The 14809-nt window shown below is 40.8% G+C and overlaps 2 protein-coding genes across 4 annotated transcripts in view; one reads left to right on the forward strand and one right to left on the reverse strand.

The window, feature by feature from the left end:
- The window catches only part of dnajc17 (DnaJ (Hsp40) homolog, subfamily C, member 17), a 34131-nt gene that overhangs the window by 2649 nt on the left and 16673 nt on the right, over window positions 1-14809 (reverse strand). The window lies entirely within an intron of this gene.
- LOC123979171 (cdc42 effector protein 3) lies at window positions 7735-8430 on the forward strand. Its single transcript, XM_046062950.1, has one exon. The coding sequence runs from the start codon at window positions 7735-7737 to the stop codon at window positions 8353-8355; it is 621 nt and encodes a 206-aa protein (XP_045918906.1). The 3' UTR covers window positions 8356-8430.

A 14809-nucleotide genomic window follows, 5' to 3' on the forward strand; every position in this document is an offset into this window, starting at 1 on the left:
AGCCTGACCTCGGGCCAGTAATGACATCATGAATACCTCCGGTGTTGTGAGTCAGGCATTGTAACACACACACTCTCTTTCTCACACTTCTTCCCACACACAGCAGGAGGCATCTCGTAGTGCAGGTGGCCACAGTGTTCCCCCGGCACAAGTTATCAGATCAGTTGCACATTACACCACTCCTCTATGTGAGTTTGTGTGAGCTGTTGCGTTGAGTATGTGAGCACGAGTGAATGAGAATGTGAGGAAATAAGCGTGTGTGTGTTATTTGCAATGGAGAAGAAAGAGTGTGGACTAAGGCAGCCATAAGAACATACTGCCACAATCTCTTCAAAATGGAAAAAAAGGAATATACCAGCAAATTATCACAAGCAAAAACCGGGTTTTCTCTGAACCTCTACTGGAGGCCGCTCCTCTAAAAAATATTCACGTATTTGGTGATGAATGTGTGTCAAAATATTTCAACAAGTTTGAGATCTTGTGACTGTTAAGGCCATAGCATATTAGTTGCATCCTTTTCATACTCCTCAAACCATTCAGTGTCCCCTCGTGCCCTGTACGGAAGCATCAACATTCATTATGTTTCTCCACTCCTTCATTTGTTGCCCATCTGTACATAACACTGCAGATTTACAGATCCACTGAAGATCCATTGATGCAGCTAAGTGGGGAAACCACACAGTCATTGCCACCCAGAAAGATGAGATAACACAGCAAGACCAAAAGCAAGACTCTGTTTTGCCTTTCTGCTCATTTCCTTTTTCTTTACTTGTTCTCTTAACAAATCAAAATCATATAGTACAGATCTCATGACTCTTTAGTTATGCATTGTGAGTGATCTTGACCCTTAAAATTTGAGTTAAATGTAGTGTTGCTACTTACTGTGCTTGGATGATAAACAGGCAACACATGCTTGTGTAGTAACCTAATAAACAAGGACGCCACCAAAGTACTGAACTGGACATTAGAAGCTTGACTTTGAGACTTCTCACAGTACATCTGGTTTAACAATGCCTCTTGGTTGAACGCAAAAAATGCATTTACACTATAATGACTTTTAAAACAATTTTGATGTTGATGTACTTGCCATTTCATGCTTATTGTCTCTTATCCTTGCAACCTGAGAGGTTACCAATTTCTATCTGATAACTGGAATTACCCATTAACACCATCAGCCATAAGATGTCTCTTAACTAGATGGTCACCAAGCCAAGAAGTAATTTTATAGACTTTGCCGCCAAGAGAAGAAATGGCTTTTTCTTAACAAGCCTACTCTGTGGTCCAGGCTAACATTTCGGCTCTAATGCACTCTGCTGAAGTTAATCAAGGAACTATTTATCTGGAGTGTGTGTGGTGGCATAGTGTGTTTCTAAATGTGTGTGTGGGTGTGGGTGCGAGTGTGTCACAGAGCTATGGAGTAGGTGATTTATGAGACTCGAACACTTATTTAGAGATCATTTGTGTGTGTGTGTGAGTGAGTGTGTATGTATATAAGTGGGAGCCCGAGCACTCCTGCTAACTCAAACAAACAAGTGGGCCTACACATGCAACACTGCAGCCAAGGTGAAATTCCTCTGCTTGCAAAACTCAAGCTTTGTAAATGGTAGAGGATTAATCTTCATTCATTATGAGACACGGCAGACATAAGGTCTGGTCTATTATACAGTTTTTGTTGTGAAGAAGAAACACTACATAGAGATTAAGTCCCAAATCAACTTCCTGTATTTAACCCTTTACATGCACGTGTCCCGCAAAGTTCTGGTTTTTGAATGGAACTCCAAAACAAAACCTCCTTTTATTTGACAGCAAAAGTCATGCATCTGAACAGAAATACTCAGATCAGCGATTTTAATAATTATTCCAAATGCAAGTTGCAGAATTTAAAAACATCCTTGAAACTACACTGGGAAAGATATTCACTGTCTGTAAAATGCAGCTATTTTAAAAATCTAAATCACAAAGTCAAGCTGCAATGGAAAAGAGAGCTACATCAAATGAAAGTCAGACATTCCGTTACAGCAGCGACAGAAACTTAATATAAAGCACAACTTCTAAAGCTTTGACATTATGAAGTGCAAAGGCAGTACAGTGCCTGACTGAACACTGTGTACAGGTTAGAGTCTTACATATTTTCAGGATTCTCACAGGATGCAAGTCAATTTTACTAATCATCACAGAACTGGGACTAGACAGGAGAAAAAGTCCACAGGAGCGGCTGGGACGGGAATCATAAATCAGTTTTCATATATAAAAATGGAGTTCTGATTTGAAAAAATGCTATTGTCTGATTTTATTTATTTATTTATGTTTTAAAATTGGGAATGAGATGGGAGGGAAAATCCACTCCTGTGTCGTCCTGAAGGGTAGTGGTAGTTGCGTGATTCAGCCAATAACATTCAAGGGTAAAATAAAGGAGGGAAAAAAGCATCAGTGTGTTTGGACGTGTGGACGTGCACGTACATGGCCACAGTATTGGACAAAATAGAAGCCTGTTGGACAGAGTGTGCCTTTGGAAACTGTTAAAGTAGGAAATAAACAGTGAAGAGAGAAATGGCAGTAAAAGACATGAACTCCTGGTGCCCTGGCATTTCTCTTTATGATGGATGAGCTCAGGGATCCTAGAATAGGGAGATGTGGGGGTTTGGCCTCTTCAATATCCAACAACACGTCGTTGTAAAAAGCAAAATTATGTCTTTCACATCCCGGCCTTCCAGGAAAAGCTCTCTGATTGCAACAGATTTCACATTAAAACCAAAGGGGCCATGAATGCAGTCTGAACTTTGGATATGTCAAAAAGAGCTCAGGCATTATGAGGGGAGATAAAAATTTTAAATTCAAATCATGGTTCCAAACAAACTTTATCTTTAATGTTTGTTCACTCTGTGTATACATGTGTGTTCCCATATTAACATGGTTCCATATCTATTTAATTTAGGAACAAACGCACTGTTTACATCATATATTTCTCATGTCTCCAAAGTAACATGTCCCAAACATGATTTTATTATTACTGCTGATTCAGAGCCAGGAGACACAGCTGTACACTTCCAGCCTACACTGAAAAAAATAGTATGTTTTGAGTTATGCATATGTACAGTTAACATTTTTTTTACTTAATCCAGCAAAAACAAAAAGGAGAGCTCTAAACATTGTATAAATCTGTGAGCGCAAGATTTCTCTGTATAACAGCACAAAATTACCATTACATAACATATATTTTCTGGAGGGGGAAATGTTGCCTCTATTGTAAAATTGAGAGCTGGTCCAGATTCAAATGCAAAGATATTTCAGCTATATAGTATGTATTTCACATAATTCCCCTAACAAAACCATAATGTATCTCCAATAGATAAACAGATACTGTTAGTTCTTGCTTTAAGTGTTGTTGAACAAAGTCAGCTCATTTGTAAACGGTTAATAATGTAGGGTGGTGCTAGAAGGCAAAACAGGCACATTTATGTCTAAAACCTAACATGTAAATAATTAAGCTATTTTTATATCGTTATACTATTTGGCATCAATATACATTACCTCATCAGAAATGTATGTTGCATCCCTCCATTAATTATCCATCCTAGTGACGTGACCTCACTTTGTTGATTAGACCCTACTGTAAGCTTTGTCATGTGTTAAGGAGTCTGCAGTTGGTATTAAATAACATAACACCTGGATTTTGACTGGTGTCTCTGTCATGTGGCAGTCATGTAACTGAGTGTTTACACTTCCTGTGAGTAGCCAGACTGCCAAGTTTCTGCTGGAGCGCCTTCAAAAAGCTCATCATTGAGTCATAACTTTAGAGACAAACGGTGACGACAACGGTCCGGATGATGACAAATGCAAACTTGGATCTCACCAGAATTAATGAAAGGACATTACAAAGAGTAGCTACTAGAAACAGTTTCAGAGACAGATACAGGTAGAATAGTGGACATTGACATCCATTTCAAGCAAGGAATTAACGGTCTAGTCCCCGTGCTTTTCATACTCATTCATGGATGTACTACAAGTACAGTATGCCCTACGTTTGTCGTCATCATAAAATGTTTTTCATATAAAAGCTTCAGACAGTTCTTGCTGCAAATGCAGTCTAAATGGTGCCTGTCTAAGGGCCACGATACAGCCGGATAACACACAACAAAAGGGCCAGAAGAATATCCACTAAAGCCTCTGTTTGGGCTTCTAGCGCCAGTCAAAGTAATATCTGGAAACACTTTTTATCCTGCAACAACAAAAACACGCAGCATCCCAGATTTCAGGCCCAGCATAGCTGCATCAAACCACACTGACCGCTATGGGCAGGCCTAAGAAAAGAGGCTTTTACAGAAACCAGCAACGGCTATACGCATCAGGCCAGAGGCTACATAGCATGACAACACAACTAACAGAGTGAGCCCAGCCTTGGTCAGACAGCGGGTCTTGTGAGGTCATTCCTAAATACCGCAGATAACACTAGCTCTTCACCCTGATTGTTTTCTAGCATGACAGCAGTTTTGTGGTTGTAGGTGGAAGGACGAAGGGTTTCTCAGAAGAGAAATGTTCTGTTTCAGTCTTAAGCAAATGTTTTGATAATTTCATTTGCGTGAGTAATTGTGTCTGGTCTTGCAGGCTGTTCTGGCGGTGGAGCGCAGAGCGGGAGAACAAGAGGGGATCAGAGGGCACGCCTGTTGTTTACTGGATCAATTTGAAAGGACTTGAGAAGTGAAAGATACCATTTGTCCATTTCCTTCACACCCTGCATGTTTAAGCTTGATGAATGAGGAGAAGCCTTCAGACTCTGGACAAAGATCAGAGCACAATGGCGTGTTGGTGATATTAATGCATCCTCTTAAAAATACGGGGACACAGGTTGTAGCGGATTAAAACACTTAGAAAGAATCTTTCCAAACCATAAGACAACCAAAAGGGCATGATAAAGGCAAAGTAACAATTACTGCCTGTGAGGGCACAACAAAATGCTGTAACCCTGCCATTTTTAACACAAACAAATTCCACAGAACAGGAAAAAAGATTTCTGTTGTGACAAAATTTTCTTTATTGTTTTGCTATAGCATTCCAAAGGGCAAAGACAACAAGCTGGGGGCGTGAGAATTGGAAATGCAACAAGTTATCTCTCTTGTGCAACCCAGCATGCCTGTACATACATGTCTGTGTGCGATAGTTTGCTTTGATAACATAGAGAAGCTATAGGCCTCCATTCAGGCAGAAGGGCCTGTGGAGTAGGCTGGACTTCGGGGCTTTAGACAAGCCAACAGTGTACAGGAAATCAGGAGATCAGCAGAGCAATGGGACAATGACAGAGATTAGAGATCAGTTAACCCGCTCCTCTGGGTGACTGACCTGTTTGCTCACCAACTACGACTTCCTTTTAGACACAAGCACATAAGCTATGAAACACACACACACACACTCTCAAACACAACCTGTTTTACACTCACTATCTTATTCAAACTCAACCTCTCTCACTCTTCCCTTCTCTCTCAAACCACTTCCACACCATTCAGCTCTTGAGTTGTGCGGCGTAGTTTCTCCTACATTTCGGTCGGTCTCAATCTCACAGGAATTAAATTGGCAGCTCCTGCTTTGCACCTACTCTCGCTCAGGTAATGGGTGCAGCCAGCCAACCAGCAGGACTTAGTTTAATACTTATGACAAAAAGGCCAACTCACATCGCAACCAGGATGATCTCATCTGATATCCATTCTAAAAAGGCAGATAACGGCAAATATAAACGAAGATAAATTGAGGAAAAGGCTCCACCTGGGTGTCTTAATGCTCTTGTACTCTGACCTCACCTGGCTTATATCTTAGGCAAAGAAGACTTTCACCGGCAACACACCTACAGAGCTCAAAGGAGGAGGGCGTAAACGCTGGGAAGGATTAGCATAAAAAAGGATCAAATGTCCAAGGACTGACCAAAAAAGGAGCATAGACAAAGGTAAAAAGACACTCTCTTGGCAGTTAAATTCAGCAATTTAATGTAAAAGCTGACTTGGTTGTGTCACTGGGGGAAAATTTAAAATTGACTTTGTTGTCTGTTCGTCTGTATCAAGGTTGTACAATGAAGTTCTCTCTGTAACAGCAGAACAAGCCCCATCATGTCAAGGAAGACTTTGATAGGGTGTGCAGGTAGACGCTGCCTAGTGTCCTGACAGAGACGTGTGTGCGCGTGTGGGATTCAAATATTCTGTATTTGCTCAGCAGCACAGGTAAGACCAAACTAACGAATCTTTATCTATTCTATTGTGTTCTATCTTACTAGACAAACCACCACATGGAAATAAAAATCTTGATATCAATTTTCACCAGACAGATTATTTATCTGTCTCGAAGACAGTTCATCTATGGCTGCATTCAGGAAGATAATTTTTAAAATAGTTAATTGGCCAATCTGTTTTAATGGGCTTCTTTTATTTTTACTTGGCCATGAAGTGTTTCCTGAACATGATACTCATGGCTGAAATCCTAAGACTCCGCTTGGCCAAACTGACATGTTTGGAAAGGAATGCTGTTGTGTCCACGCTCTCCAATCTCCCGCTGCTACTAAAGTGCCGGTAAAACCTTTACAGGCCAACAAAACCTGTTTGCTGTAGTGGCTTACAAATTTACAGAGTGAGTGTTTCAAGTCACGAACACAGATATAATGTGGGCAAAGCTGTTTGGGAGACCGTAAAAATCACAGACACCAAGCAGATCATCTAAATAGACGTGGCAGTGTTGATGAACTGAGTTCTGTTTTACTCAATCAAATGATTACAGGTCACGGAACGCAAAGTGGTTTTCATTTTTTGACAAAGTTTGACTTTCATTTGTATCCACCGAAGGTTTACCAACCTTTGTTGGATAACTATGACCTGGATGACTGAGAACCTTCATTGATGACTTTCATTTGACGTTATTGTATTGTTTCATTTTGACCAAGATGTTTCCTTTTAAGTTTTTCTGGTGGAAGTGAAATTTTAATAATATGAAATGCCACAACTACATCACAAAATGGATAACTTATTTTGTAAAAGTAATGCCTACAATGTGATGTTACTTCTGTAATGACAAAATATCCAGAGTCACTGCGTAACTCACTAAATCACAGCAAAATAAACTGACTGCATTGTGTTTTTCACAAAATAATAAACATGTGTTTCAAAGTGAAATTATCATCATGATTTCTGACAGAAGTTACTGTAAAACCATTTGGGAATCTGCATTTTTGTTACTGGAAGTCTTAATAGACTTCCTTTAGATGATAGACAGCAGACCACACCTGCATTTATTGGGGGAAAAAAATCCTAAATATTTAGAAATGAAAGCTTCAAAGCATTGTTGGAACATCCCTCCACTGCCAAATACTGCTGAATTTCATTAAATTAAAATCAAGGAACAGGTGCAATCTATAAACAATGGCTACAGACTGATACAGTCCAATATTTACATCTGGTGCTGAATTACACCACAAGCACAGACTTGCTCCATATTCCAGCAAGATGAGAAGGGAAATTGAATTGATATATAATGCAGTGTTGATAAAAAATTGCCTTCACAGGATACTTGGCATCTACCTTTTGTTAAATCATAAATTCTCTTTTTGTGTATTTTGTTGCAGATGGCATAATGCTTATAGGCTTCACCTCTTCCTAAGGATTCACTGTTGAACAGAGGAAATACAAAAAGGATACAAAGACTTAAGGATACATAAAAAGGATATATAAAAACAAGTCTATCTCAACCCAATCTGCCAAGATGCCCCTTAAAACGTCAATGTACAGAAAGCCATCCTCTGGGCATTGGCCCAGCAGGAAGTCCAAGCGCAGGGAGGTGCTGTCTGTCAACATGGTTAGCCTACCCTTGGCGGATTTCCGCCACATCACACATATTGGCAATGATGCCCATACAGACAGTTTCGGTGACCTGTCCTTCTTAAAAATGGGCCATAATCTGCTTCTACAAAGCTCCCAGAGCGAGCAGAATCTTTTCCTGGCCTGCTCTCCACCACCCAAGCCCCCACGTCTGAACCTGGATGAGGCAGAGGGTTCAGAGAGCCCCGACTGCCAAGTAGGCCGCCAGTACAACGCATCCCAGAGGAAAAAGAAATGCAGCTCTATGCCACTTCTGGAGAGCGAGGAAGCAGATGGAGAGATGGAAAAGGAGGATGGGTACAAAACACGGAATTATGTTGCTTCCAGTCAGAATTACAGTCCTAGATGGGGCAGCCTGAGTTCAGACAAAGATGGAGACTCGACAGACACCTGCACCAAAACCGCTGGCCAGCAGGATGAGGACAGTAGCTTTTCATTTAGCTTCGACCTGGGCCCTTCAATCCTGGATGACGTGCTCCGGGTGATGGACAAACTCCACCACTAGACAAGACAGTAGCCAAATGCTGCAGGAAGTGCTTTACTAAAAGTTTGGGGTATGGAAAAGAGATCCAACTCCAACTCTGAGACACACTTCAGATTTTACAGACAAACCAACATGATGGGTTTTGTTCATATAAACTGGAGATGACCAATTTTATGATACCTGGGTACCAAGTAGTGACAAATAAACCTTTGGAGAGAACTTGCTGCAAGTTTTAATGGAGGTAACCTACTACACTGAAAAGACGGATATACAAGATGATACTTTTTCAATATTTCAGTAAATCATCACAGCAACTTTCTAGGATATGGAGTGACTTTTTACAGAGCACCAGATATTGTGTCCATAGCACATTGTGGTCGATAGCATTTGTTAAAACATAATCACCACTGAAAAGGTTAAACTAAAAAAGACAACTACACAAAGCTAATGCTATCCTTAGATTCACCCCTTGCCGACATAGATGCACTGTTTAAACTAATAATTGAACTCTGTCTAATGTCAAACTCTAAGCTGGACATTTTCACCTTCATTTGCTTTCCTCCAAATCTTCACCCAAACCACACAACACAGCACTGAAGACGGCTGTTAAGACTTAAGAGTGTTGTGTTTAAGAAAAGAAAAGCTGCGGCTGGAATCCAAGGTCCTCGAGCTGTGATGTCTTGGCTCTTGGCGTGCTTGCCAATCTATTGTGTGCAGAGGGCAATTTCTCCTCCGCACGCATCCCAGAGGCCCCACTCAAAGGTAGACCAAGGTACCCCCCATCTCTCATTCCCAACAATGCAGTGAAAACAAACACTTAGCTCTGCTTCCAATAAAAGCCAGCCAGTAGTGGCAGGTTGGGCTGCAGACCAAGACAGGCCACAGGTCCGAGACCTAAGAATAAAAAAAAAAAAAAAAAAGCATACTGTTTTCTTAGCTGCAAATCAGAGTCCGATGCTCTGGTGAGTGGCGCACGAGAAGGAAAGTGGTGAAGAGAAATGTGATACTTCCACATATGTAGGGGGTGTCGAGGGAGGAGAACCAGAGACATCCATTACGGCAGCAAAAGTCCTGATGAGGGTTTAAACACTACCTTCTGACCAAACAGACCCCCGACACGCGAAACATACATGCATGCATCTCACATAAGCTGCCACACATGCATGTACATGTATACACACATGGTCAACCTGAGATTTGTGCAGACAACTGAGGTCCCCTTTCCTCAGGTCTGGAGAGGAGAGAGTAAGGACAGAGCTTCGGTCTGTGGCTTAGTGGGGGGTTGCCAGGAAAGGCTTTGGGGCAAACCCAGAACCAGTCAAATTCCTAAGGTCCCCATGGGTCATACTGCAAAATGTACAAACCACAAGTGTCCCGTTTCTAGCAATAGATTTAGAATTCTATGTATGTCCAAACAGACAGGGCAATGTTTGTGGGTACGTCTGCACGTCTGTATATCTGTTTTGGCATCTCCCATTTTAAACTGGATATCACTGTGCCTTTTTCTTGTATATGTAATGACAATAACACATTGTGAAACATTTTTACATTAAAAAAAAAATTTACTTTTTGTATTTTGGGAAAATAAAGAAAATGTCTTTCAAATTCCACAATTGGTGGTTTTGTGGAAAAAAACTGCTTGTGTCAACATTTTAAGAGAACTTGTATGAGATTGTTTACACACCCTGATGGACAGATATTTGGCTTTTTAACGATCAGCAGCCACTGGGGATGCAATAAGCCTTGTCTGTCACTTCTACCTAACAGCTACTAGAGGAATTATAGCCTTGGATAATCCAACACAACAAGCAGCACAATATTATTTCAAGGACATACAAGTCTAAATTAGAAAGGCATGTCAAGCAGGTTTTCATGTAGAGTCACATGTTACCGTATTTTAGTAAACTGAAGCTTGAAGCAACGGCTGAGTTGTAAGGCATGCCCTGCTCTGAGGCACACCTGTATCACAAAGCTATCAGCTAGCCAGGGTGTGTCAGCAATTTCTCAGACTTTCTATACGGGCTAATTTTTCCAGATAAGAAGCAGAACGAGCTATTAAGTTACACAGACTTTGCACTGAATAGTGTTCCCCTGGCTGCTACAATGGCCCTTAACGATTAGAGACTCAAGAGAAAGAAGAATTATGTAATGTCAGACAGACACTGAAGAAACAACTTCTTGTGTTACCAAGAAACACTTTAAAAAACAAACACTAACACATTTTGATATTTCATGCACTTTCATATACGAAAACCACTAACACATTGATGAAAGTCATCCTTATTCATTATAACCTTCAAAAATAAAAATTTGCTCTCTGCTTCCTGCATTCAAGAGTCCTTGGCTGCTATGTCTCCGTCGTCTACACAAAAGTGCTCTCAGCGTGAAGAATCACATAAACTTAAGCTCAACAAGTGTTCGGCCACATGACTGATCCGAGAAGAAAGAGCCTGTAATTGCAGACAAATTATCTTGTCTGCTCTGCACAAACCGGCCGAGCTGTGAAGTATCCTAATCACATCTGGTACCACTTCTCTCCCTCCAAAAATCTAAACTTGCCGTCATACAGAACACCAAGAAACCCAGTCATCTCACTGAAGAGTAGCTCTTATGGGTTATTTATTGTGTCAGCTACTAACTAAAAAACAAAAAATATTGCTTTGGCAAATTTGAGACGTGACCTTCTGCCGTAATTGCATCTCTCAGCACAACCTGATGCGGCTGGAATGTGCCACTTGGTTTAACAAGGGTTCACACACAATAGGAGATTTTGTGAAACTGATATTGTTTATGCTGTCTGTATCATATCAGAACGGTCAGAACATATTATCAAACTATAGACATGGCAATACACAACTGCTATCCCTTCTCATGACACGCATGATGAACTGGTTGATTTTGAAATTCTGACCACGCTAATCACACCAGGCAATTCATTCTGTGTCTAATAAGAAAATGCAAAAACACATGTATTTCAAGCTAGCCTAAACCAGTCTGTCTTTTCTATAAACTGTGTGGTCTTCTAGAGTCATGTTATTCATAAGCAATACATCACCAACAGCGCCAACCTCATTTCATGAGGTATACTGCCTATTTCTCTACTATATAGATTCTAACTGGTACACAATATTAATATTAGGTACTGACCACCAAAAACTGTGATACTTCCACATAATAAGATTTCCTCTTTTTAGGGATGGGGATCGATACCCGGTTCTAAAAGGACCCGGTTCCAAAATTTCTCAAAACCCGAAAAAGGTCTGAGCTAATCGATATTGCTATCGAGACTAGGATGTAATTATGTCTCGAGCGTCAAATCTGATTTATCTTGAAACGCGATGGATAAGAAAACTAATGTTTATTTTTTGATGGCACCGAAACGCGGTATTAAACGGCCCGAGACTGTTTAACATCAGGCTGCAGATCTGCTGCTCTCTGTCTCGCACGCACAGCATCCTGAAAAAAGGGACGCAGATGTCGCTCCGTTGCTGTGGAGACGGTAAAGTTAAGTTAGCTCCAAACTACTCGAGTTGCCGACAGCTGCACTCTTTATGTGCAATAAAACCTTCGTAACAAGACAGCACTTTATCAGTACACCTGTCTGTAAGGTAAACATGTAGAAAGGGTTCATTTTAAACTGCTCTGTCCTCAGTCTCTCATCCTGTTTGTCCTATATAAGCACAGCTAACGTTAACTTGGCAATTAGCCAAATGTTACGTTAAGCTAATAGAAAGATGTCTGTCTGGAGCATTGACTGGTCTGTAGTCTTAAAATTTGGCACATTGTTAAAAACTCAGCTGCTAGCTGAGACAAACCAGCCGTTCCTCCTTTCACCAGGTAACATTACCTGCAGGCAGTGATTAACAGCAGAGAGGAGGAAGAGGAGGGACTGATACAGACTGATTTCTAAACATCACTCACTATTGTCATGTCAGATTTTGACTTTATATAGTGACTTTGCTGTTGTATGTTGCTGCTCTAGAAACAATATTTTGCTGTATTTACAGTATTAAATTATAATCCTATAATTAATTTAACAACCAGGAAGCTATGCACACTTCAATATTATTTTTATTTATCGCATGTCATATGTCATCTGAATATATAACAAAGCACATTGAATATTTTCCTCATACCTGCAGGCCTACCTCAAGTATCGATAGTGGTATCGATAAAGAACTGGATCGTTAAGCAGTCTCAATAAGGGTATCAATATCAATAAAATATAACGATCCCCATCCCTACTCTTTTTGGGTCTGATCATAGCAAAATACAGAAGCCTGTTGGTCTCCCTCTTAGAGCTCTGTTATGTCCATTCATAGAGGAGGCTGATTATGCCAACAGCACGGCCACATACAGTACATCTCTTCCAGACCCAGGGGCTATTTTAGGTGAGAGTGCACTTTTCAAGCACTAGAAAACTGGCAGGCTGGAAAAACAATCCCAGAATAGCTGATCTGCTGCATCTGGTTTGTGTCGTGACAAGCCTGCGATGACTCTCTGGCTCTAGATGGAAGAAGCAGGAGTAGAAAGCTCAAATTTAAATCCATTACAACAGATTCACATTAAATAATACGCTAAGCTAAACTACGTAATAAAACCATGAATCAAACCAGTGATTAATGATGGCATCACATCTACGGAGACACATACGTTACGTCTGGCAAAGACAAAGCAGACGGTTATATAGTGATTCCATATTTGCGACAGGCTGGGAGGTGAGATATCAGTAGTCAGACTCTGTGGAATCCATAAAGCCGGCCACACATGTGACATCATATTTTGATACAGCAACTATTTACAGTTCTCATTAAACACTGCACTTACATGCACAGTATCTCTGCCTTGCACTGTTTCTGTTAGCAAAAGCCACAATTAATATAAATCAACTGTTTATTATCTTTACTTCAGGTTCATTCAGGCAGCATGACTCATTCATGATTCACTGAGATTTGCAACTGTGTACAATACAATGCTATAAGAATTGCTTGCACTAATGATAATGACTTAAGCACTCTTCTTTCATAAACCTGCCCTTTCCCAATCTCCCACTATGACTGTTTATTATGTCAAAGGGTAAAGAAACAACAAAGAACAGTCTGGAGATGAAACTAGATCCTTTCCCAAAAGAGGGATCTGAATTAAGTCAGGAGCGCGGGGAGCAATTCCACACCGTGTGAAAGATGGCCCTTCCCTATTTTGAATTTTTTAATATCCATGGTGAGAAAAACTGGGTGCATCTACTGGGACCCTGATATAAATCATGTCATCTTGGCTTTCTGGACAAGCAGAACAAACCAGAGCCAACAGTTCAACAGGTCTCCACAACAGTGTCTCTCTGTGAGAGTAGTGAAAATCTAACACACTACAGCATAGTTCTGTTTCTTATAATATTCAAGGTCTTTAGACCCTGAAGAGTGTCTTTAAGGGGAATTTGTGGCCCCCACTCCATTGGGCCGTTCACATTGGCAAAAATCAGTAAAAAGATTAATGTATGATGTCTAACTGAACTGAAGCTGAGGCTGAAGTCATACGCCTGTGTCACTGAGCTCCCTGTAATGACACCCTGTCTCTGTGACCACTATGTTTGGATTGATGAGGTTAAAGAAGCAAGTCATCACCCAAGCTGCTCCTATGTGATTGCAGCTGGTTGGTGTGGGGGAGCAATGGAGAGGTAGACGACAGGAGAGGAATGATTTTTAAGATTTCACATAGATTCCTAGGAGATGGACCTCCAAGGATCTGGCTTCTTATTACCTCTATCTCTCTTTCTCAAAAGACCCATGTCCACCAAGCCCAGGCCAGATGTGGAACAACATTACTAATATCTACACTGGCTCCCCCATTATGTCATGTGGGGCCTCTTTAGCGAGAGGTAATCTCGCTGAGGGTGAATGCGAAAATTACCTGGCCATACTAATGTTTTCATTCTCAGGGGCAGGACAAAAAAAATGAAGCAATCACTTTTGGATATCTGTACGGCAATCCGGGTTACCATAATAACATTTAAAAAGATTAGACTGACAAGTCCCAGTGTGCAGCCTCAATCTCACATGCTAGCTAGCCTTGACCAGGTGGTCTGAGACACTGCACTGGGTTGAGGGGTGAAGCCCAGTTCAGCAGCAGCAGCTCTGGAGACAGAGAGTGTCTACAGATCTGCAATCACACACAGGTAAAGATCACAACGTAGTAAAATGGACACCTCAGGGGGAAAAAAACATTGCTTCACACTAATCTAATGTAGAAAACTGTTGTAGACCCACAGTGGATAAAGCTGAAATACGATTATTCTTGGATAGGAAAAGTGTTAATGCACCTTTGGTGTCTGCATGTGTGCTGGTGGAGAAAGCCAAAATATTAGGCGTGCAAATCAATTATAAAAGTCATTGGAGATAGCACTATGGACTACTGTGATTTTGAAATAACAAGAGGCAACACATTAGAGGGAAAATGTTTTAAGATTTCTCAATAAAGC

Source organism: Micropterus dolomieu, linkage group LG11 (assembly GCF_021292245.1).
Source record: "Micropterus dolomieu isolate WLL.071019.BEF.003 ecotype Adirondacks linkage group LG11, ASM2129224v1, whole genome shotgun sequence".
Classification (NCBI taxonomy): domain Eukaryota; kingdom Metazoa; phylum Chordata; class Actinopteri; order Centrarchiformes; family Centrarchidae; genus Micropterus; species Micropterus dolomieu.